At 33.9% G+C, this 23,790-nt stretch overlaps 1 protein-coding gene and 1 pseudogene across 1 annotated transcript; both read right to left on the bottom strand.

Annotated features, from left to right (window-relative positions):
- Positions 1-3,267: 3,267 nt before the first annotated feature.
- On the bottom strand, positions 3,268-15,064 carry LOC148855602 (ARM repeat superfamily protein). Its single transcript, XM_088986272.1, has 8 exons — positions 13,770-15,064; positions 13,060-13,144; positions 11,115-11,211; positions 10,319-10,382; positions 10,159-10,215; positions 4,207-4,244; positions 4,014-4,095; positions 3,268-3,752 (listed from the first exon to the last, which is right to left on the bottom strand). Exons 1-8 carry the CDS (start codon positions 14,853-14,855, stop codon positions 3,657-3,659), a joined length of 1,605 nt encoding a protein of 534 aa, XP_088842398.1. The 5' UTR covers positions 14,856-15,064; the 3' UTR covers positions 3,268-3,656.
- A 684-nt stretch (positions 15,065-15,748) lies between these two features.
- Positions 15,749-16,617, bottom strand: LOC148855601 (immune-associated nucleotide-binding protein 9 pseudogene; annotated as a pseudogene).
- Between the last annotated feature and the right edge of the window lie 7,173 nt (positions 16,618-23,790).

Raw genomic sequence — 23,790 nt, 5'->3', positions numbered from 1 at the left:
AAATAGGTAGAATTCGTGATGGATTAGATGATATTTGTTACTAGGGTTATGATACAAATTGTTTAGTTTCATCATGGATTAGGATTATGATACTAATTCATTATCATACTCCCAATACGGGATGTATAATATCCATATCCATGGCCATAGATATGGGATATGCCACAATCCCAAGAGTCATGCATATTGGCACACACACCTTTGTATCAGGCCATATTGTGTTGTATCGGTGGATATGGTCTAATGTGTATCGATACGGAAGCATATCAGTGCCTAATTTGATGATATTATGTATTGACTGCTTTTGGATTGTTTTTCAATTTTAATAAATATTAAGAATTATAATTATAAAAATTGAAACAAATAATTTAACATTTCATTTTTTTCCAAAAATTTAATAAAAAATAAAAAATTATAAGAATAATATATTTTATCTACCTTGAATGATTTATATGCTTTATTTACACGTAATTATATTTTAAAAATGAAAACATATTTATTATTTGAAAAAATAGTTATTATATAAAATACTAAATAAATATATTTTCACAATAAAATTAATAAAAAATAAAAATTTATAATTATAAAACTGAAATAAATAATTTAATATTTAATTTATCCAAAAATTCAATAAAAATTAAAAAATATAATTATAAAAATTGAAAAAGAGTGATAATTTATGTATGATGTGTACATGTTCTAGAGTCCCAACATTGTTAATTGTAATGTTTCTCTTCATATAACCTATTAAAGTGTGTGTTTCTTGTGTGTTTATGCCTTATTCATAGATAAGTCAACTTTAGATTTATTGTTATTAATGTATTTATATGATTTGTATGCATTTCTCTAATGTGTATCCAAGAGCTTTCTCATCTTTCTTTTGACATGATATCCAATATCGATACTTTTATCCTTAACTTTTATAGATCCTTTTTCATATTATGATCTCACCTTGTAATCTAGTTAGAGATTTGTCAATAATAATTATGATCTAGAAAAATTGATTGGAATAAATTTCTTGATTAAATAAAAAATGAAAATTGGATCTAGAGACACAGATATTTATGTTTTTTTATGCATACCTATAAATCAATTTCTATGCTGTTTTTTCTATGAATTATAGCCAAACCTCCAAGCTATGAACTCAGATTTGATCCTCACAAAATTGTTCTCACAATGTTCTCAGTCCTTTTGCAGCCATGCATTAAGAATATCTCTATACTTGTATATTTTTATTTATGGGGAGATATTCCTAATGCAAGGGCTGTCAATACGGTGTGAGAACAGCCTTGAGAACCAAATCCGAATTCAGGGATGATACTATTATTATTATTATTATTATTATTATTATTATTATTATTATTATTATTATTATTTCTGTGTGAGGTTTCAATGATAAACATTTAGATTAGAAGGCATTCTTACGAACCCCACTAAATCCCTTGATATGGCATTTCAGTGGGCTCAAATACCAATATGTATCATATGATACGCACCGATAACTTTGAATATTTTGAAATTTGAGCCTTGTTAGGGAGCATAAGCTAAGATTTCAATGATGCCACAGACCCACAGTCTAACCATTTCAAACTTAATGATTGAACCATCAAACTGACACTACATGGAAAAAACTTCAGCTCCGTTTTACATTATCGACGCTGCACAGTATTGCTTTTTGTTTATCGTGGGAAAATAAATAAATAATTTTTTTCATGAACCAACTTGTGTTTCAAGTTTCAACAATATCTAGATGGGATTAGAGCTGCCTCTCCTTATCAGTCTCCTAAGTGGTGCTCTAGCATTATTGCTCTGGGGCAGAGCTTCCTCACCTCCAAGCAACAAGAAAAGGTATTAAAGATGAAACTCAGTTTTCCACAAGTTATTCAAACTCAATGCAGTTCAATTTTAACTGCGATTTTAGCTGAACTCAACCCAAAATATGGACTCGTTTGCTAATAACGTTGATCAAATCTAATGAAATTTGTGGCTCATAAAGCTCGTAAACCTAATCAAGCTTATGTTATATTAATGTTTTTAAGTTTTTATGTGTATATTATTTGGAAGTATAATAAAAAATCATTTTTACATGTATAAATCATAATATAAAATTCTTGTATGTATAATTTTTATTTTTTATATGAAACTTAATTCAGTGTGAAACTCGAACACATGAGATTTTGAGCCAAAAGCTGAATTCTACATCCCATTTTTAACTCGAATCAAACTCAAGCCTGATGTTTTTCAAATAAGTCAAACTTGAATAGGAAGATCCGAAAACCAATTGAATGAATGACCCAATATTTACACTGACTCAATTGTCCCAATTTTACGTCAGACGAGGATCTAACTGTCTAAAATACCGATATACTAAAAACAACAGAGTCAGGATCTCATGCCCATATACTACAAACAACAGAGTCCGGATCTGCCCACACTTATCGCAGTCACACATAAAGAACATTTCATCCTCTGCATAGTATTATGCAAAGGTAGACCTGGCAAAAAGTTGACCCGACCCGAAAAAACAGGGTCAGGGTCTCATATTTAGCTACCCGAATGTGAAAATGACCTAACCCGACCTAAAAAAACTGGATTGGGTTGGGTTGGGTTGGGTTGGGTTGGGTCATGGGTTAATTTCTTCTATTTATTTGTTACTTTTTATTGTTTACTCTTTAAATTGTTAAATGTTCAAGTTTTTATTTTATATTTGGAATTTTAAGGTTAATTCTTTTAATTTTGACAAATTTCATATAATTTTTCTCTACCTTTTTAATTTCAATTATTTTTTGAAATGACCTGAATTGACCCATGGATCAACCCTAACCCGAACATTTAAGATTAGGGTCTAGCATTTGATAACCTAACCCAAAATTCAACCCGAACCCAACCCAATTGCCAGGTCTATGCAGGGAGAGATGTTCCCAATTCACGGGGTAGTGTATTGTGGGTAGGCGGGGGCAGAGTTATTGTAGGCAGGAGATCAAGAGTCCAAACAACAATGAGGGTGAAGTGCCCAGCCCCTAATGAATAGGCGGCTGTGTGAGTCGTGAGAATGGCAGAAGGGCAAAGACCAGATAACGAAGATTGAAGTAAACAAGACGATGGATACTAATTTTATGGATAATTCCCTCTAAAAATGGAAAGCAAGTTTGTTTTGTCAAGAGCCTAGCTAGCAATAATAGACTGGCCTATCATCACCTGCTGTTAGATCGCCAGTGACAGTAGCAACCCTGAATGGGCAAAGCAATCACACTAAGACACAGGATATCAGTTTCACTACACCTTGCAGAAAGCCTAAACATAAAAATATCGTATTCTTACAGAATAAAATTTATGTTACATTCTACTACAGAACAAACAAAGTAGGCTCAATGAAGTAAGTCGACTCTAAATGATGGTGGCCGATGATGAAATGTCTTCTATGATTAATGATTCCAAGTAACGCTCAATCTCGGAGCTCCTACTTGAGAAGTTGCTTACAATACCTGGTGATGGAAATGAAATAAACGACAATAAAAGAAGTGCCGACACGATGATACGTCATCTATACATCAGGTCCTTCTCTTGTCCCTTTATCCATCTGGATGTAAAATAGTCAACAGCTTTAAAGCATTTTATGTGTCGTTCCGCATCTGGCACCAAAGTGTTGTTGTTCATCATTCTGAAAAGGCTGTAATGAACTTTTGAATCTTAGACTGAGCACGCTCCTTTTCTTCTGGTCCATCCAGATCCCCAATGTTGTCATGATATTCCTGTTGTTCATCAAATACAATCAATCAAATGCACTGATATTCCATACTTGAGGAAAGGTACTCCAATTAGTATTGGAATTCAATAAACCCAACAAAATAACTGTTAATCCTAGACCATGTAGCATTCCACAAGCCCAATATGGCATAAACCTCGGAATCAATAAATCAAACAAAAAAAAAAAAATATATATATATATATATATATATATATATATATGGGAAACAACAAGAAAGAAAAGGTGATGGCTAAAGAAAATCTACCTGGAGAATATCCTTCACATCCTTCCTGGTCAATCGTTGCTGCTTAAGTAGCAATTCAATTCTTGCTCTCATTCGAGGATGCCTGCACAGGAGCAACATCTTCATACTAAGGAACCAAGAGCAGTATTTGAACTCCATATAAATCTCCTTGTGGTAACAAATACAGAAACAGAACCCAAATGCCAAGACTTACTCAGATGACCAAATGTGGCCAAGAATAACAGCAATCAACTGCAACACCATGGAAAAAATGAACGCCATTAGAAAAAATATCAGAAAGCATATTACTATTTGAAGACTACCAATGGAGAAATTAATCAATGAAAATCTCTAAGAGAATAATATACCACGTCAACATCATCTCATCAAGCTTCAAGCAGATAACAATAAATGCAATTTACTTGCTCATTGAAGGGTTTTTTTCAGCAACTCCTAATGATTCTGTTGATGATAGAAAATTTTTTTTGTTAATGATAGAAAAATGCAAACCTCATTCCCAAGGATATTGAAATGGGAACCAATAGATGAAAATGCATCCCAAGGCTAACCCAAAACACTACCATTATTATCAGACTTCGTTCATTTTTACAACCTTGACTTTTTTGGTCCAACTGTTATAACCTTGACCTGGGATGCCCCAAACAAGAACACATCTTGCAGTCCCAGTTCTCATTCAGTTCTCACTAATGCATCAGCAAGGCTAATAGCAAATTTAAGGGGCAACTTAACCAAACAGTTCATACTGGCTCCCAAAGGCTTTGCTTTTAATCAGATGCCTCAGAGCCCAAGCACCTGAAATTGTTGAAAAGAACCATGATTCAGCCACTTGACAGTCACCTTCCACCACCAAAGTTGACAGGTTGAAAGAGGATGTCGATCTAAATCCTTAATAAACTAGCAGCTCAACTCTCAAGGAATATCCATGTTTTGGTTAAATGCATCTCTTATACCCCTCCAATACCTGATTGACCTTAGTTTCTAAAACCACATCCATCATAGTTCAGCTCAATGTTTTAAAACACAGAGGCGTGACACAAGGCGTTCCACTACTTAGAGGTATGAGGAATGGTTCAGAACGCAAGAGGCGTAAGCCTCCCGAACACAAGGAGGCATAAGCCTCCTTAAGAGGAGTGGGGTTAGGAGGAGGAAGGGGAGGAGGATGAAGATGAAGGGGGGATCTCACTTTTTCTTTATTTTTAATAAAAAAAAATTATATTAAGAAGAATAAAGATGCATAACATTAGTTGAATGAATTGTGTTATCAACCAAGGATTGGCTCTAACCTAACCAGCCCAAAACAACACAATAACAGCCATATCCTAAGGTAGGGTTTTTGTTCTTTGCTACTTTGTTTAGACATAGGAGAGAAAAAGACCATTTTCTCAAACCATCAAATGGCTTCACTTCTTTATCTCAATGTAGAGGGGAAGAGGACAGTTGGTGGTGGAATTATTGGTGGTTCTTCAAAGGAAAAATCTCCAATGTCACAGAAATTTATTATGTAATTCAACATTTTCTGAACATTCCCATTCAACAGTCTCAAGGTCATCAATTTCTTGCCAGAGATTTAAAGGTGAGCTGACTAGGGCTTCTCCCTTATTTAAATTTATACACCTCAGCATACAGCTGGTAGGTACATGAAATATTTACTAAGATACTGTCTGGCATATGTTTCACAAATACTTAAATCTCCTCATCTCCTTGACAATGTTTATCTACAAATAGTTGAAGATAAGATTGCATGAAGCTTACCAGCCATAACATGACTATGAGAATCTCTTGCATCTGCTAGCCATATTTTAGATCTTTAGAATCTAGTTTATTTTATGTAGTTCAATTAGACAATCAGGCTCCAAGTCATGTAGGTATGTTGCTAACTTGCCATTCAAACAAATTTTTTTTTTTTGATAGATATTGCCATTCAAACAAATTAGAAATGAATTTATCAAAAAGCAAAACATAGATGAAATTAAGAAGGATAGGAGCCAACAAACATGCGTTTAAGAAAGGTAAGAGAGCCTTATGGAATTGTGTTTTGGATGGCACTCAAGAAAGGTAAGAGCAGCTTATGGAATTTGCATTTGGAAGGGAATCATGAATTTTCATTCAGCTTTCTTAAATTGTGTTTCATTTAAAAGTGGGAGATGGTACAATAATCAAATTCTGAAAGGATGATTGGATTGGTTGTGGAAGGTTATGTGATGTGCTCCCAAGATTCTACAACTTAAGCAGGATTGCAGGAAGAACATCTCAATTGCTCAATGTTTTCAAGTTAAACAAGGTAGGGTTGTTTGGTGCCCAATTTTTAGAACAACATGTTTGATTGGGATTTGGGAAGTGGAGCATTGTGTGAGACTTTTGGCTAATCTTCAAATGGTGGAGTTAGAGGTTGACAGAAGACATGGAATGGTGGAAACAATGTAAAAATGGGGTTTTTACGGTGAAATCTTATTACAGGTACTTAGCCAGGAATCAAGTGGAAAACACTAATAAAAAGGCATTTGGGGCAATGGGTCCCTCCTAGGCTCCTAGAGGCTTTTTCTTGGCTGGTTACTTTGGACAGTACTTTGACTCAAGATCATTAAAAGATGTTATTTGTGTTGTTTTTTTTTTTTTTGATAAATAACACTTTCATTAATTCATCAATAGAAGATTTACAAAAGGAAGACAAACACGCTTATCTTCCAAGAGCAACAAAGAATCTCAAGAAAAGGAAAAAAGAAAGAGAAAAGAAAGAAAACACACTAAAGTTACAGCTTGGCCCAAAAAAGAGAAAAGATGTTATTTGTGTTGTGATGTTAAGGATGGTATCATTCACCTCTTAGTTCAGTGCAGCTTTTCACCATTCATTTGGGATTTATTTTTCAGGCTCTTTTGTTTACAGAGGGAGCAATGCTTAACAAAAAATATCGCAAGGGCCAATTTGCACCTGAGGCGCAACCGCACAAGGTTATCTAAAATTAAAATGCATAAACATAACACGTAAAACATACTCAAATGAAACATTTTGCATTACTTCAAATAGCTAATCATTTTTTCCCACTTTGCACCTAATCATTTCATTTTCCCAATTGCATTACTTCAAATAGCTAATGTGATGTAAAACATTTTGCATTCCTGATTCAACAAGCTGCCTTTGCACCAAGAGACCATTGAGACAAGCCCAAACAAGTCAATTTTTAGGGTATTAAATTCTTAATCCCTACACGAAAACAAAGATTTAATAATTATAAGTGTCTTTTAAGAAGATATTTTATTAGGATCAATGAATGAACAACATTAGCAAATAGGGGGTTCTACTCCGCTCCAAGGCCCAACCGTTGGGTTCAAAAAAACAGAAAAAAAAGTGCAAAAAATAAAAAATGCACACACTTCTAAGTGTTGTGCCTATGGCCTAGGCAAGGTGCACAACTAAAAATGTGCCTCGGTTGTGTGCCTAGGCACGCCTTCTATATCACAGCCAGGGGGGCTCCTCCTAGAGATCCAAAGGAAATAATCTCAGGCTGGCCAGTGTTGCCAGGATCCAAGAAGGCAAAAATAGCACGGTCATGTGTTCCTTTTGCAGTACATTGGGTAATTTGGAAGGGAAGGAAAAGGACGCGCATTGAAGGCAAGGCCAAACCTAAAGAGGAGTAATACTCAGTTATTGGAAGAAGAATTCTGCATTGGATCATCATCATCATCATCATCCATGCCTTATACCAACTATATGGGGCCAGGTACATGAATCCCATTTCACCAATCCATTCTATTTAAAGCATAGTTTTAAAAGGTTGTTGAGGCGAGGCCAAAGGCCTAGGCCTCAAGGTGAGGCTAACCAAAAAGGCCTGGCATCAATAGCCTTTCGCTCCAATGCAGTTTAGGCCTTGAATTGATAGTGGCCTACACTTTTAAGACCTTAACCTTGTGATGTGCAAGGTTTAGGGTTAAATAAGGATATTTTTTGGAAATATTGTTAATGGGAGTTACTATTAAATTATATATATATATATATTAGTTGTTAAAATAATTAAATGATAAAATTTTCAAGGGTATAGTAATCTACCCAACTTCAGTTTATGCCATTAAGGAGTCCACAACCTCCTTAAGAACTTTCACTAAAAGACAAAGCAATAAGCTTTTTCAATTCAGCATATTCAGCTATTATCAAATGACCCCTAAGTTACCACATCGAAATAACTTCTTTATGGACTACGTAGCTAAAAATGTCTAAAACAAACCAATGGAACTACAAAGCAATTTTTTATCAATAATGGAGAAGCAAAGAATAAACCAACCTCAATACTTTTAGACCACAATGAGAAATAAAAAACAAGCAAAAAAGCATTAGAGAAAATATAAAATGAAAAAAAAATAGTAAGTTTGGCACTTTGGATATATGATTACTTTTTTAATAAAAAAATTGTTCGCTTGGTCCCTGGATCAGGTCAAATTCAGGTTGGTTGGATAATGTAAATCTAGAAAAAAATAACTTATCTTTCCTTCATTTTTTTTCTAATAAATATAAATACATAGTTTTTATTTTCTTTTTTTTTTTTAGGCTTACACCTCAAAATGCCTTTGAGGCTTGGGCCTCACCCCTTTCACACCCAACCGCTTGCCTCCACCTATAGCCTTCTAAAACCTTGATTTAAAGCCATATCCACTGTTAAATTATTAGTACATGTCCTTTTATGGTCTACCCCTAGCTCTTCTAACCCCTCCCACTTATAACAAATCACTTCTCATTGGAGCTCTGTTGGTGATCTTCTATGCACGTGAATAAACCATCTTAGTCTACTTCTGGATTGGTTCTTATTTCCTCTTAAATTTTCTGGGATTACTAGAGATCTATTCGGGATGGCTGCTTCTACGCTTGTTTAGATTTGGAAGAAAGTTCTTGGTGCATTTTTTATGTTTTTGTTTTTTGATAATTTTTTTTATGTTTTTTTATTTCTGATGTATCCTTTTCTCTTTGGTGATTTCTCATCACTGATCCCCTTGTATCTTCTTTTTAAATTAATGGATTTTCACTTTTATTTATCTTCAAAAAAGAACAAGCATGGGTTCGCTTTAATGACTCAAAAATCACACAAAGCTGATGAGGACATGAAAATGCATTTGCCAACTTGCTATCCAAACTCAATATAAATGGGAGAAGAGAGAGAAACAGCCATGGCCTTTTGGAAATGCAAGCTGATATTCTGTGCTTTGAATTCCAAACCATGATAACAGCAAGCTGTCCAGTCCCTAGGAAACACTTGGATGGTAAGGAACAAGGGAAGGGGGGGGGGGGGGGGGGGAGAGAGAGAAACAGCCAAGGCCTGTTGGAAATTAAGGGGCATTTGGGAGGCTTCAGCTACAACTGAGCTGCTTTCACCGAGACACTTTGAAGAAACTACTAAAATAACACCAGAAAGCCAATTTTTTGGCTAAATGATAGCGTATTTGGGCTTTCAAGTTTTTCACCAAGCATAGCTTCTAGGTTGTCCATGTGGGGCCCACCTTGCATGAACAGAAGCGGCAGCATGAAATCCCTCCCAAATGACACTAAGTGTCATGTAATCTGGCACTATGTGCTTTGAATTTCAAATCATGACACGATGTATTAGGTTTCTGATAACGCCTCACATGTAAGCATTGCAGGTTCCTTCAGTCAAGAAGGGCACACCCACCTGCAATTTTCTTTCCTGATTGACAAAGGCAAATAGTTCAGTCTCTTGCCATGGTGGCAAAACTCCACCTTCTCCTTCCATTGTTGGGTGAGACTTGAAGGATTGGATCAAGTGGAGGAGAAAATGCATCCAGATCACCACTAAAGCTTTCCAAGACAGGTACAAAGTGAAATATATCATTTTATTTCGGTGTTGTTCTACCAATCAAAAACAACTTGGGATTGTCATGTGCCACTACATCATCCTTCACGGGGCTGTTCAATCATATAGTTACTGAACCGCAAGTCTACATCATCCCCATACCAAAGTAAGGACTAGTCAAATGCCTAACCACAGATTGAGCATGATTTACATAATACCATGCATCAGTCAATTATTTCCTCTTTTTCATCCTCCTCTTGGGAATGGGAGGGTAGAAAAGAAGTGTGGCATTCTAGTAAATGTTTCAGAGTAGGAACCATGACACAAAATTACAAGAAACAGATAATAACCTGAAGAGTGTAGAGCCCAGATTCCAGTTTCAGATTGTAGCGTTCCTCTTCATCCACCTGTAAAATATGATGCATGATGTCATCAGGTTTTACCTCAAAAATAAACATAAATATTTTTTAATGATTAGAGAAAGTTGATTAAATAATAATGGCAAAGAACCTCTATATCATCAAATTCAAGCTTGTTTAGCCGTTCAGTCTCAGCCTTGACTCTATCAGAATATCTGAAAAAGAATCAAAGTGAATCAGATGCTAATATAGGCTTTAAGAAGAAAGATGAAAAATCTAAAATACTCAAAACACTTTAACTATAGCCCAAGCAAAGCAATACAAAAGTATGATATGGAATAAGCCTGTCTGCAGCAAATCATGGGTCCTCATCATGTTCACTTTGGATTTAAATCTCTTTTGATTTTTTAAAGGGACCATTACCTAATATCCTGGCAGTCCAGGTTCTTGGGAGGGATAGATTGAATACAGACCTAAAACCTTTGGCACAAAGTTGCCACTTTCGGTCTTGATTTTATAATCTCACACTTGTCAGCCCAAGATTTTACTATTGCACCAAACAATGGCCCATAATTTTAAAAGTGTTTCAATTATTTATTTATTACCTATTTATGTCATAGGGGATAAAAGATTCACATGTTAAGTACAAATGATAATGTTATACAGACCAGGATGAAGACACAGATCCATCAATTATCCCGATATGAGAATAAAGTTTTATGAGTTGCATTTAACTCCTGTAGAGATTTTTATAAGCCAGTCAATGACTGGAATAGTTATTCTCCTTATCATGCAGAGATTTATATTATTAATCATTATTGATAAAAAAAAGTTCCCAATCCAAAAATAACCAATTATGGCAATCAGCCCAAAAATGAATACATGGATCTATTACATTATTCTCGACACTAGAATGAAGTATTTTGTGCATATTAGAAGTAACTTACCTCATGTACAGTTCCATAAGCCTGTCTATCTTTTCACATTCATTTTCAACAAACTTACTCAACAACCTGTCTCTTCTTGAACCCCTCAAAATACCACCTGAATAAGGTCATATGCCATCAAAAGAACAATTAACATCACTTTTTTTACAAAAACGCAAGGCAGCAAATGCTGAGATAGGTAAAAGAAATGGAATAAATATATAAATAATGTAGCAATCAAATGCAAACAGATCCTTTCTTAAAATCAACCTGTATTGATATATATCTTCAACAAGTTCCTAAGTAGTTCACCAATTATTACCATACAAGTATTCCAGAATGCTTAAGCAGTTACAATTTGTATCCAATACCAAGCATTTTCTTGGAACACTATCATCCTTTCGCTCCATGGAAATGCTTAACATAAATTGTGATACCACAGGTAGCAAAACTAAAAATCTAAAATACAATTTGACATCTCAAGTGATGCATTACAAGTGCAAGTTCAACATTAGAAATGATTTTTAACATGATAACATCATATTTACATCATCACAATGATGCCATCATAGAAAACTTCACTCAGCATAAGTTGGCCCTAGAGAGAATAGTTTCTCGTGTGTAATTCACAGATAAAGAGAGATCTTTCCCCTTTAGGCTCTCTCTCTCTCTCTCTCTCTCTCTCTCTCTCTCTCTCTCTCTCTCTCTCTCTCAGTTTGAATAGTTGAGGGAATCTTTTTTAAGGACTTGGAGTAAGTGATGAAAATGTTAGGACTCTAAACAGGCTAAACCTGTGCCCTAACATGGTTTATGCATATACATGTGCAAGTAGCATCATCTTTATTGTTTAATTAATCACATATGTTAAATTTCTCTATCAAAAATATAAAAATATAACAACTGGTGAAATAGGAACCTTTTTTATCAATAACTGAGGTGAGATGGGAACCTTAGATATAACTTTGAAAAACGTGTCAGATTTCTACAAAGAAATGATAACAGATTGGCAGACAACTTAGCCAAGTTGAACAATGTCTGGATTTTTGGAATAATCCCACTTCCCTTTTTAGATAGTATGCCTTCTTAGCATTTTTTTTATAAATGTATGCCTTCTTAACATTATAAATCATTTTTTTCAAAAATCGCTTTCTATTTTTCAGTTTGCTACATTTTTTCTTGTTTTTACACCTTTTTTGATAAGTTCATTTCTGTACTTTTTCCTGTCTAGTAGAAAATTTCCTTAGATGGTCAAAGAAAGAGCACCACTTCTTTTCCAGGCAAAAGAAAAAAGAGGGGGATAGATAAGAAAGAGCACAACTTAACCATATTTCTTTCTCAATTTTTTTCACTGGATTTACAAAGCTCCTACTCTGTTTTTCAGCTCTTGCATTATTTGATTGGTGGTTGTTATTTTATTTATATGATAACTTGAAGTCAGACCTTTCATTAGAAGTAAATGCCCTTCCACTAAGCTAAGGACTATGCTATCCAATAGCAGTTGAATACTTGAATGATCTAGGATAGTTTTAAAAATACTTATCAAAAAAATAGATTAAAAACCCATTCATATGATGATCTACCGACTGTTTTTTCTTTACTAAATTTACTATTTATCCAAAAAATGGTCGGTCATGGATTCTATACCTCAGTATTTAATAAAATTAATATGCCCTAACATTTTCCTTGGTGTCTAAAGAAGGAAATGAGAACAAGTTTTTGTATATTCCACAGGCAGCCATGAAACAGAATGAAGTATAACTTTTTTTACTATTGAAAGAAAGTGTAACTTTTCTCAGCATGATACAGCGCATCCAAGTTCTGTCCCAACTTTATTGGGTTGGCTGCAAGAATCCTGTTTCGCCATTCCATTCTATTTAATGGCATATCTTTTTTCTGTTTAGTACCACATACATACATACATTTAACGACAAGAAATTCTAAGTTCTGATTTCACTTGCCTTCTTACCAAATAATGATGCAATAAGTGAAATAATTCGCTCTTCCAACTCCTCTTGGTATCTTTCCTTCTTGTTCTTCTTGCTCACGGGAATCTACAATATCATTAAACAGTAAAATACAATAACACATGAAAATAAATCATCTCCCAATCAAATATAATCAACAACAAAACCCATGACTCTGAAAAAGTTTGCAGACTGCTAGCTATTTTATAATTTAAAGCAACCAAAATGCATTGCAATTAACATGATATAAAAAAAAGTGTAATATTGGATATGCTAGATAATTTTCCCCTGGGATTTAATGGAACTTTTTTCCTGGACAGAAACCACTGTGTTTTAACATATTTTAACCATAGTTCCTAACAGAAAAACTAAAGGAAAATCAGACATTGACAAATGCATTGACACAAAGAAGCATAAACCATCACGATCCATTTGCTTTTCAAGAGAGAAGCATTTAGTAACCAGCCGCCCCCACCCTAAATCACCATATGTGTCAATATTGCATTTCCAAGTAAAGTAATAAGCAATAACACCAATAAGAGCATTGACTCTTAATATGCATGCAATGCAAAATAAAGAGTACTGTAAATGCAGGTTATGCGGCTCTAAAAGTAAGCCACGGTTTAGCGATAAGGTGTTTCATTAGACAAATAGCTATGAAACACAACGATTCCTACATGGCACACGCCAAGAGAAGAAGTCAGGAACTTGCCTTACCCATGAAAGCAGCGAATGCAGTTTTCAACCCCAAAACATCCACAAACCGTTCACAGGCAGGTGGGTACTTCGTCATTGCAAAATCTAGCGCCCTTATAGCAGACCCATAGGCCAACTTCTTCTGCTTCATGATAATAATCATCAACTCAACCCCTTCCGCCTTCACAAACTTCTCTTTGTTCTCCAATGGCATCAATAAACAACATAAGCAATCAAATAGATTCTCCACCATTTCCTCCTCATCAGAACTCTTCGGGTCCCTTGACTTATAAAGCGCAACAGCCTGAAGCACAACATCCACACCATTCATCTGCCCTAATCTCTTCTGGTTTGCAGTACTATTCTGCAAGAGAATCGCCAAAATCTCCGATGCGTACTGCTTGTTACTGTCAAACTCCCGAACCTTTACCTTCCCCAATAGCCACCGCAACAATTTCGTCCTTTCGCATACAAGCTCCGCCACCGCCGGCTTCACCTCTATCATGTTTTCAATCGTCGCAAGCGTGTTGTAAATTGCTGTCATCTCATCTGGGTCCGTCTCAGAAAGCCGACCCAGGTTCTGAACAAGCAATTCAAGAGCATTGTTTTCAATGAGAGAGTCGACGAGAATACTAGCAGGCTCGTCGTTGTCCTCCAAAACGTCTTCGTCGGTAAGGTCCTGGAGCAACCCAACAACGTCGATAGCAATGTCGGTGTTATCGTGGCTCAACAGACCCAGAATGGATGGAATTGTGTTGAGGTTCACGAGCTCCGGGTAGAGCTCCGGACCGCCAGCGAGGACTTTGAGCTTTTCGATCTCCTCGTGAAGTTCGATTTCAGAATCGGCGAACTTGTCGGGTTGGTCCGGGTATTTCAACCGAGCTTCAAGGTTGTCGCGGAGGCGGCGTTCGAAGGATAAAACGAGCTTCTTTAGGGTTCGGAGGTCGAGAACTTCGACGGAGCTCTGTGACTTCTCGACGGCCTCGAGGAGGGAGAGGTCAACGCCGGTACCGACGCCATTCTCGACGGTAGGGTCGGATTCGTCGGAGGGGTCGTCTCTTTTGCGCTTGGGAGCGTGGTTGTGTGGGTTACCGTGTTCCATGCCTAGTAGAGACCAACCAGGAAGAGAAGACCCTAACTCTTAAGATCGTGGGCGAGACAAGGTTTAGAGCAGAGGTAGATAAGAGGTTTAGGGTTTCGAGATCTACGGTTTTGAAGGAAGAGTAGGGTTTCTCAGTAACAAGCACGAAGAAGCCATCAGACACTGAAGTTTTTCTCTCCTGTGCAGTGTATGAAGATTGAAAAGGGTTTGTTGGTCGAATCGTTCATCAAAGCTTTTACCGATCCGGAAACGGAACCGTTCTAATTTCCGGTTTTCGGATCAGTGGTTCGACCGTTCGAGTTGAACGTTCGGACGATTTGCAAATCTCAGATCCGATATCGATTTCTCTCCAATCGTTTCTTTTTCTTCTTCTCTTCCTTTCTGTACTGGATCTCAGATCTAAGTTCGTGTCTCATACTTAATTTTTCCCATCTTTATCCTCTTCAATTTTTTTAAACCGTGAACTATTGTTAGGGTCAAATAAGTCGACAATTCAACCATCCAGGTCAGCAGTTTTTCTTACCAAGTCAACAGTTTTTTACTTAGGAATGGGTTAAGGGTGAAACGGAAATGGTTGCTTCGACAATTTTTGGGCTGAACAGTTCGACCGTAATTGTTGATATTGTGATTTGCAATTCATTGTAAAAAAATGGAGGGAAAATTGCATATTAGTGCCCTGTCAAAACATAGTCTCATTTTGGTCCCCCAAACTTTAAAATGTGTCAATCCATATCTAACTTCCAAAACGTGACAATTCAGTACCTACCATTAAACAACCCTCAATTATGTGTATCATGTGGTGACATTTGCAATTTAAATTTTTTTTAATGTCAAAATTACCTTTCAACATAAGACATTGTTCATCATACTTCTCCCTAAACTTATGAGTTTCATCATTTGATTTCAATTATGTGGCTTATGCAATCAGTTATCTTTAATCGTGCAACTTGCTCTTCTGTTAATTGTTTTAGAAGCCTTTGAGTTGTCTCAGTTCAACCATCTCTATCATTTATCCGAGTTGATCTGCATATGACCTATAAATTTGCTATCCTTCAACCCCAGTATCTTTTGTTTTGTATAACCCTTCAACTTCTTCTTGTTTATTACGCAATTTCATACCTCCTTGCTTTAACTAAACCAAAAATTCATCAGAATATGGTTGTCCACCATTCTCTGCCACAGCCATGTTCACAAGGGAGAGTAGTTGATGAACCTGCTCAGCCTATACATTTTCATCCTTAGTTTGTTATCAAAAAACACCACATAGTTTTGCATAGGCATAGAATTTCTTTTAAAGTCTTAAGGCACTCATGGCTCAAATAATCTTGGAAAGTCTAACCGTTATCTTCTAGATCATCCCTTTCTCCCCAAAAGATGTTTGCAAGCTCTGAGTTGCAGCTTCCTCTTCCTTTGAAAAACGGGTCCTGACAAAGGAAACCACAGGAATTGCATAGATCCCATCCTTCGCTAGGTTCATACACTTCACAACCTCTTTTTTAACAAAGTTTGATTCAGCTGAAAAAATCGAAAGAGTCCAAACATGTCAATAACAATCACAACTTGGCCATCATTTAATTCAAGTCTTCTGCATTTCACAAGTACTTGTAACTTCAAAATAACTACTTTCTTTTTTCAAAGCCTTCTTACAAAGAATGCTATTGCCGGTTGCACTTTTTCCATTCCCCATATGCCCCACTAAAACCACAGTTCGGACCTCACTAGATGAGAAGGCTAACTCCCAATCATCATCTATCATACTTCCACCAAGCACTTATTTCAAGCTTATTTCCCAAACGCCAATAAATGCTTAATGGTATGGTCCCGAACCAAAATAAGTTCTTATTCGAATAAGCACTTATTATTAATCACTCCCTAACTTGGCCTCAGTAGTTGATGAGCTTTAAAGTTGATTGCATTGGGTAATTATTTGCTATGAACATTCATTGGGTTATTTATATTTTCAATCATATTTTTTTTTCGTTTAATCATGTAAAGCATGTCGAATTATGAGTAATTTATCAAATTGAGTAAACTTTCACAACTTCAATCTTAATTGTTTGGTTCAATTTAACTTGGTCCCCATCCTAACGATTAGCTTATAATCTTAATTGTTTGATTATAAGCTAGAGTTAGTTTATAAATTGATGAAGAATTGAGTCATTATTATTATTATTATTATTATTATTATTATTATTATTGTTGTTGTTGTTGTTGTTGTTGTTGTTGTTGTTGTTGTTGTGAATAAGGCAAGGTAATTTATTAGAAAAGAAAAACAAAGTATACAAAACATATATGAAAAACAGAAAATAGAGGCAAAGTAGATCCCACAAGCCACTCCAACAAAACAAACTTTGAGTGGACCTAAGATCGCAAAAACAAGCCCTAACAAAGATAGCACCCAAACACAAAGACCTCGGTTATTCTACATAGAGAGGCCCAAATCACCCCCTAAACCATGAAAAAGCAAAAAAAAAAAAAAAAAAAACTCGCTAGTAAACCTAATTACTCCTGCCTCTGCCTCTTCTACCTCTCCCTCTAGTGCTATAAGTCCCCCGAGAAGGAGGACAACAACTAATAGGTCATAATAGTCCATCAACAGCTTGGACAAAGCAGATCCCACGGTCCATTATTATTTTTTGTGTATTATTTTTCATACTTGAAATTTGAAAAATACTTTATAATAATTCAAATATATTCTTTTAGCAATAATATGATAAACACACATGCAACGCATGTGCACCCCACTAGTATCATAAAAGTGGAAACAATTCATATGTTTTTTATTAAAATCCTTGGGCTCCTTTTTTATAAAATTAAGGGGGTGATTGGTCAAAACACTTCAGTATCATGTCTTTCTGGCATCATAGATTCTCCCATACTTAATAATATATACTTGCTTACACAAGTTCAGGTTCAGGCCTATTGGGTATCAAGTAACTTAAGGCAAAAGGACAACCCAAAAATTCCCACAAAATTACTAATTTGCCATTCCTAATTTGATCCAAACCACTTAAAACTTAATATTTCAAATTTAGTTTGAATTTGAGCAAATAGTCAAATCGATATCATTTACAATCCTAATTACACCAATAAAATTTAAAATTATCTATAAAAAAATCATATATTAGTAAATCACTTAAAAATAATGCTTAAATTGGAGTTGAACTTGCCTAGACCAATTGAGTGTTAAGGCAAATAGTACCATTTTCAATTATCATAACAACATTAACTTAAAATCCATTTAAATGTAAAAATAATTACATGAATACATTTTTTAAATTATTTAATAAATATCAAAATTCATAGACAAGTAATTCACCCAAAATTATTGCTTGGATTAGACTTTAAATTGCCCAAACCAATTGAGTATAATCCGGATTCAAAGAAATAGATACCATTTGCTTTTTGCAATCTTAAATCTTAATTACATTATTTGAAATTCCATTAACTCTAGAAATAATTACATTAATAAAACTTTAAACTTACATATAGAAATATAAATTTCATAAGCAAGTAATTCACCTAACTTGAACCTGATGATTTGATTTATCAATTATCAAGTAACTTTAATTTTGATGTATTATGTTATATTGTAATAATAAATATAATATTTATTTAAAGACATGTCTGAACTATGTATGAGATTGAGGAAATCCCTAGAAAGGGAAGAAAATGAGTTTGCAAAAAATGTAGACATGATTTCAAGTGCCATAATAGTGGTGGCACTAGCCATTTGTCTAGACACATGGCATCTCACCATAAAGAGGGAGATGATGACTAAAACCAAATGCAAATTCCTAGTGGAGTATTTGGTAATTTCAAATATTTTCAAGAAAAAATGAGGCAAGAATTAGCAAAATACATTATGGATATCCAAATATAACATTAGTTCATCATTTAGTGAACTTTAATTTTATTCGCAATAATAAAGTGTGTTTACATACTACTTTAGCTTACAAACAAAGACGATAATTTAGCCTAGTGCAGAGAAAAAAAAAATCCAATTCTTTCAACCATGGCATGTGATATGCTAACCCCTCTAGTGTCTATAGTTACATTAAAGTCTTCTTTTTCTAAAAGTAATCAAGTTTTGGACGAGAAGAGGAGTAACTCAAATGATCAATCTTTTACAAATGTGCATTTGCTTGAAGGATTAGCTAGATGTAGGAAATAGGCTATAAGACAAAGGAGGACATAACACCACAACTGATAGTTCATCAAATGTAGATGATGAAGGTGGAACTTGAAAAAGTGTTGAATCCAATGTTTTATATTCTTGTAATTTTTTGTTTTCATTGTTATTTGATAATTATTTGTAATATTTTTCAATAATCCAATCCCATTGTAATTTTTATATTCAATTTTATCATTTTATTAATTCAACTCTATTGTATTGTTTTTTCAATGCATTTTTTTTACTTTTTTGTACACATTAAATTTGAAATGAAATAAAATTTTTGCAAATCTTTCCAACTTATTATCTATTAATCATGTTAATTTTCTGCTATTATATTTTATTTTTTATTTTTTAGGTTCGGCCCATGGTGGCTTTATTCCTTTATAATGCAATGATCCCTCCATCGGGTTGTGTTGATAAGAAGAAGATACAATCATGATTTGTCTTGATTTACTTTGGGTATTAGTCTCTAAGTTTTAAGTTATGATTAATGCTAGTTGTTCACCATTGTTTCATAACTATGATTGTTTCTGAATCTATATATCGTGTTCTTCGTGGGTTTTCCAAAAGTAATATATTATGACAATTCCTTCCACTTTACCATTTTCATGAATGACATTACAATGGAGTTGTTGTGATGCTTTCCTTCCTTTGATCTTCAAATATAGGCATATGGTAGCAATTGAACTTGCATTAACATTAGATCAATTTATGAATCTCTTTTTGATCCCAAAGATAGGTTAGGGACATGCTCTTTGCCTCTTAGGTTTCAGGTTGTACTTATAAATTTCTTATGCTCTTCAATCCTTTTGGTGATAGCTATAGATGTCTGACCTAAAAAAAGGAAAAAAAAAACATAAGGAGTTGAGAGTAATTAGATCATGTATAACCCAACTAAATTATTTAATTCATTACTTTATTTGAATCCAACTTTTTCCTCAATTTTGGTGTGTTTCAAAAATGATTCCTTTATGTTTTTCATGATAGAAGTCCAACTTGTTTGCATTGCATTGCACTTTTCATTCCTTCAGCTTAGCCAAATGTAGAAGCTTTTGCAATTTTTCTAACTATAGAACAATCTAGAGTCATCTTTCCAAATTTCTCCTATTTATCGATTGTCCTAATTCTATCATCTATTTCATTCCAATGGATTTGTTCTAAATAGGGGTTTTGACCCATCCATCAATCACCCCTACTTAACATCCCTAATTAGTCCATTTCCATTCTATGCAATTGGAACCTAATAAATTAGCATCCATCATACTTAGCTCCTTAACTTCTACCTTCCCGTCATCACCATCAAACTCTTTGATTAGATAGCCAATTCATAGTTGGCCACCCTCTTCATAGGTGGCGAATCCACACCCAACATATTTCTTTATTTGCCCGTGTTTTCAATCAAATTGGTTTTCTGCTAGGGACAAACTGGTTTTACCATTGTTTTTTCAACGTTTTGTTGGCATTGCATTATTTTCACATAAATTTTGCATTCTACATCATCCCATCTTAGTTGCCTTAAAGCAAGCCTTCCATCACATAGTTTTTACCTATTTTCTCACTCCCTTCACTAGATCAATTAATTTAAAAAGGGAAAATCAAGTAAGTATTGCAATAATAAAAAAAAAATTCTAAAGTAATATCACATGTCAAAGTCTATACTATATATAAGATTGCGAATGTAGTGTAGAAGTTTTTTTGGATTAAAATTTTCCTCTATTTCTTTGCTTGAGAAAGGGTATAAAAGTCCTTATATTATATCTTCAATGTCAGCTTTAATGGCTATTAAAATGCCCATATTTGTGTATTTAATCCATCTCTATTCGTAAGGGTTGAAAATATAACTTCAATTATTACTTTTCACCTCATTTAACATCATCTAATTAAGTATTATACTTAAGGTATTAAATCTCATCTTCTCTTATTAAATCCTATATTTCAAGTTATTTTTCACCAATAAATGTTACTAATTAGATCTATGTCAATATTTTTGACAATATAAATCCATATATTTTAAAATTGACTCAAAAACAAAACCATTCTTTATCCAAGTGGTTGTTAAGCAATTCAACCATCCGAATTAAATTGATCAATCTACGAAGTTATAGTTAGGTAATAAAATTTTTAAAATATAAATAAATATAGAAAATTACAAAATTGTTGAAAAAGTAGACACATTTACGTAATCAAATTAAAAAAATAAGTGTAATAAGCAATAATTATTTTTATTCATAATGAAAATGAAATACATAAATTAGAACTATCCGAAAATGAAATATAAAAATTAATAATAAATAGTTCAAACTTTGGGTTAAATGTATTAAACTTCAACATCATAAATAAATAATCAAAATTAATAAAATACAAAAACACAAAAAAAATGCATATATCTTGCAAAAGAAATATTTAGACACATGTATAATATCATATATTTATCTTATTAAACAAAAAGTAAGTGTAAAATATCAGAATTAATTTTACACACAAAAGTACAAAAAAAAAACTAAAGTAAAAATTGAGAACATCTATAATTCTATATTTACACTATTATTAAAAATATGGAATTTTCTTTTACCACATTCAATTCACTCTATTTAAATATTGGTTTTTTTATAAATGAATAAAAAAAGATACACAAAAAATAAAACATAACAAAATGAAGAATTTAGCCAACCAATAGGGTGTAAATGGATCAAACCATGATCCGATCCGATCCTTTTTGTCGAATTCGGATATCCCAGTCTAGATCTTCCAATCAGATCAAGTTGGATAATAGGATCCGATCAAAAACTTGAACGAATTAGGATCACTCCCTATCCAATCCGGTAATATATATATATATATATATATAACATTTTTGTAAAATAAGTATATATAACAAGTATATATGTATATATATATATATAACATTTTTGTAAACTTGTTATATTACTTACTTTTTTTATAAAAATGTATATATATGATGAAAATGGTTGAAAAGACACTTGTATTTTTTATTTTTCTTTATTTAAATTGTTACATTTTAATTTTCTTTTAATATTTTATAAATTTTAAATTAAATTGGAATGGATGAAATCCAAATATCTGACTTCCTCATCATCAGATTCATATTCAAATCCATGTTTATGAGATGTCATCGGATATTCTATTAATAATATTGGATCAGATTCGGATATATCCTAATTCAAATTCGATCCAATCAGTTTACATCCCCACCAAGTAGGTAGGCTTGTCAATGATACCTGAAACTTCACAACTCAATCCAATTATCTTATATTTGGATGAGGTGTTTATATAATCAAATTTGGATTTTGCAATCTACATTCAATTAATAATAAAAAATAAAAAATATAAAAACATAAAATACATAAAATTTTATAGAATATTTTGGATATATTATTACTATCATTATCATCATCTGGAATTGCCAGGTGCAAAGTACGTGTATGCATACTAGTACCCATCTAAACCTAAAGCATCTTCAGGACTATGGCATCATCTGGAATTTAAAAAGGTGGAATTGTTGGTCACCTTTCTGAACCTGAAGCATCTTCAAGACTTTGGCATCTAGTTGTAAAAGGGTTAAGATTATCGGAATTAGAAAATATCATGCCTTCAATGACACAGAATCTCAAAGAGTTGCACATTGGGATAGAGAACCACCATTAGTCTTTAGCAAGCACAAAAATGCCAATTAGCATTGTACCCATCTGCGAAGATGTAGCCAAGTTGAAGAAAGATTTGGAGGAATTAAGGCACATTCAGTCCCCCCCCCCCACAAGATTTAGATAAGTTATGAATATACCTAGGATTAGAGCTATGGAAAGGGATTAAAATTCTTGATGTTGAAAAGTATAGCGGAAAGGGCTTGTCCTACAGTGCATTTGAGTGCATATTGTGAAGAGATGTTTCAGCTTGGGGCAGATGAGAAGGTTCTCATACAAAATTTTTAACAGAGTTTGGAGGGTGAATCATTAACCTAGTTCATGTCACTTAAAGTAGATAAGAAGAAGACATGGAATCGAGTAGTTACAACTTTTTTTGAGAGGTTTGATTGTGGCATAGATTTGACTCTAACAAGAGAGACATTATAAAGCATGAGCAAAGTGCTTGAGGAATGTTTTGCTGAATGCGCATACCGATGGAGATTTGTCGCTGCTCAGTTGAAGGCCCCATCCCTTTCAAAGAAATGATAAAATTGTTTATGAGGACCTTAGAGCCAACTTTCTCAACATTCATGAAATATTAGGATTTCAAGGATATTAAGGGAGTAGTTATCATTGGAAAGAAAATTGAGCACGACTTTCAATCGGGAGGTCATTGTTCGATTGCAAACCCTCCACTATCTAGTGAAGTAAATGAAGTGCAAGTTGTTGTTGGTAATTACCAAATAGTTGAATCTTAAGTTGATCGATTCTACTTAAGACTACTCGAGTCAAACAATCAAAACTCCAACCCAACCCAAAAATTGAATATGCCTGACCCTAACCCAACCTATAGGGTTGGGCCAATCTGAGTTTTGGCAGTCTAGGACCGTCGACATAGGTGAACATTAACCTAATTTGTTTTATGTTTTTAAATTATACTTCAACTGAACTCATGTTTTTTTATTATTAGAATAATAAAAGGAAACTTCATAAGTGAGATCAAATTCTTAAAATATTAAAATAATTAATAAAAAGAATAAGAAGTGTGATTAAATAAACTAATTAAATTTCTTCCACAATTAAAAACAATGGCATTAATTGCTAATAACAAATT

The sequence above is a fragment of the Nelumbo lutea genome, chromosome 4 (assembly GCF_056320005.1).
Source record: "Nelumbo lutea isolate HS-2025 chromosome 4, American lotus-T2T, whole genome shotgun sequence".
Classification (NCBI taxonomy): domain Eukaryota; kingdom Viridiplantae; phylum Streptophyta; class Magnoliopsida; order Proteales; family Nelumbonaceae; genus Nelumbo; species Nelumbo lutea.
Note: the sequence above shows the minus strand (reverse complement) of the source record. Positions and strands in the feature narration are given on the sequence as shown.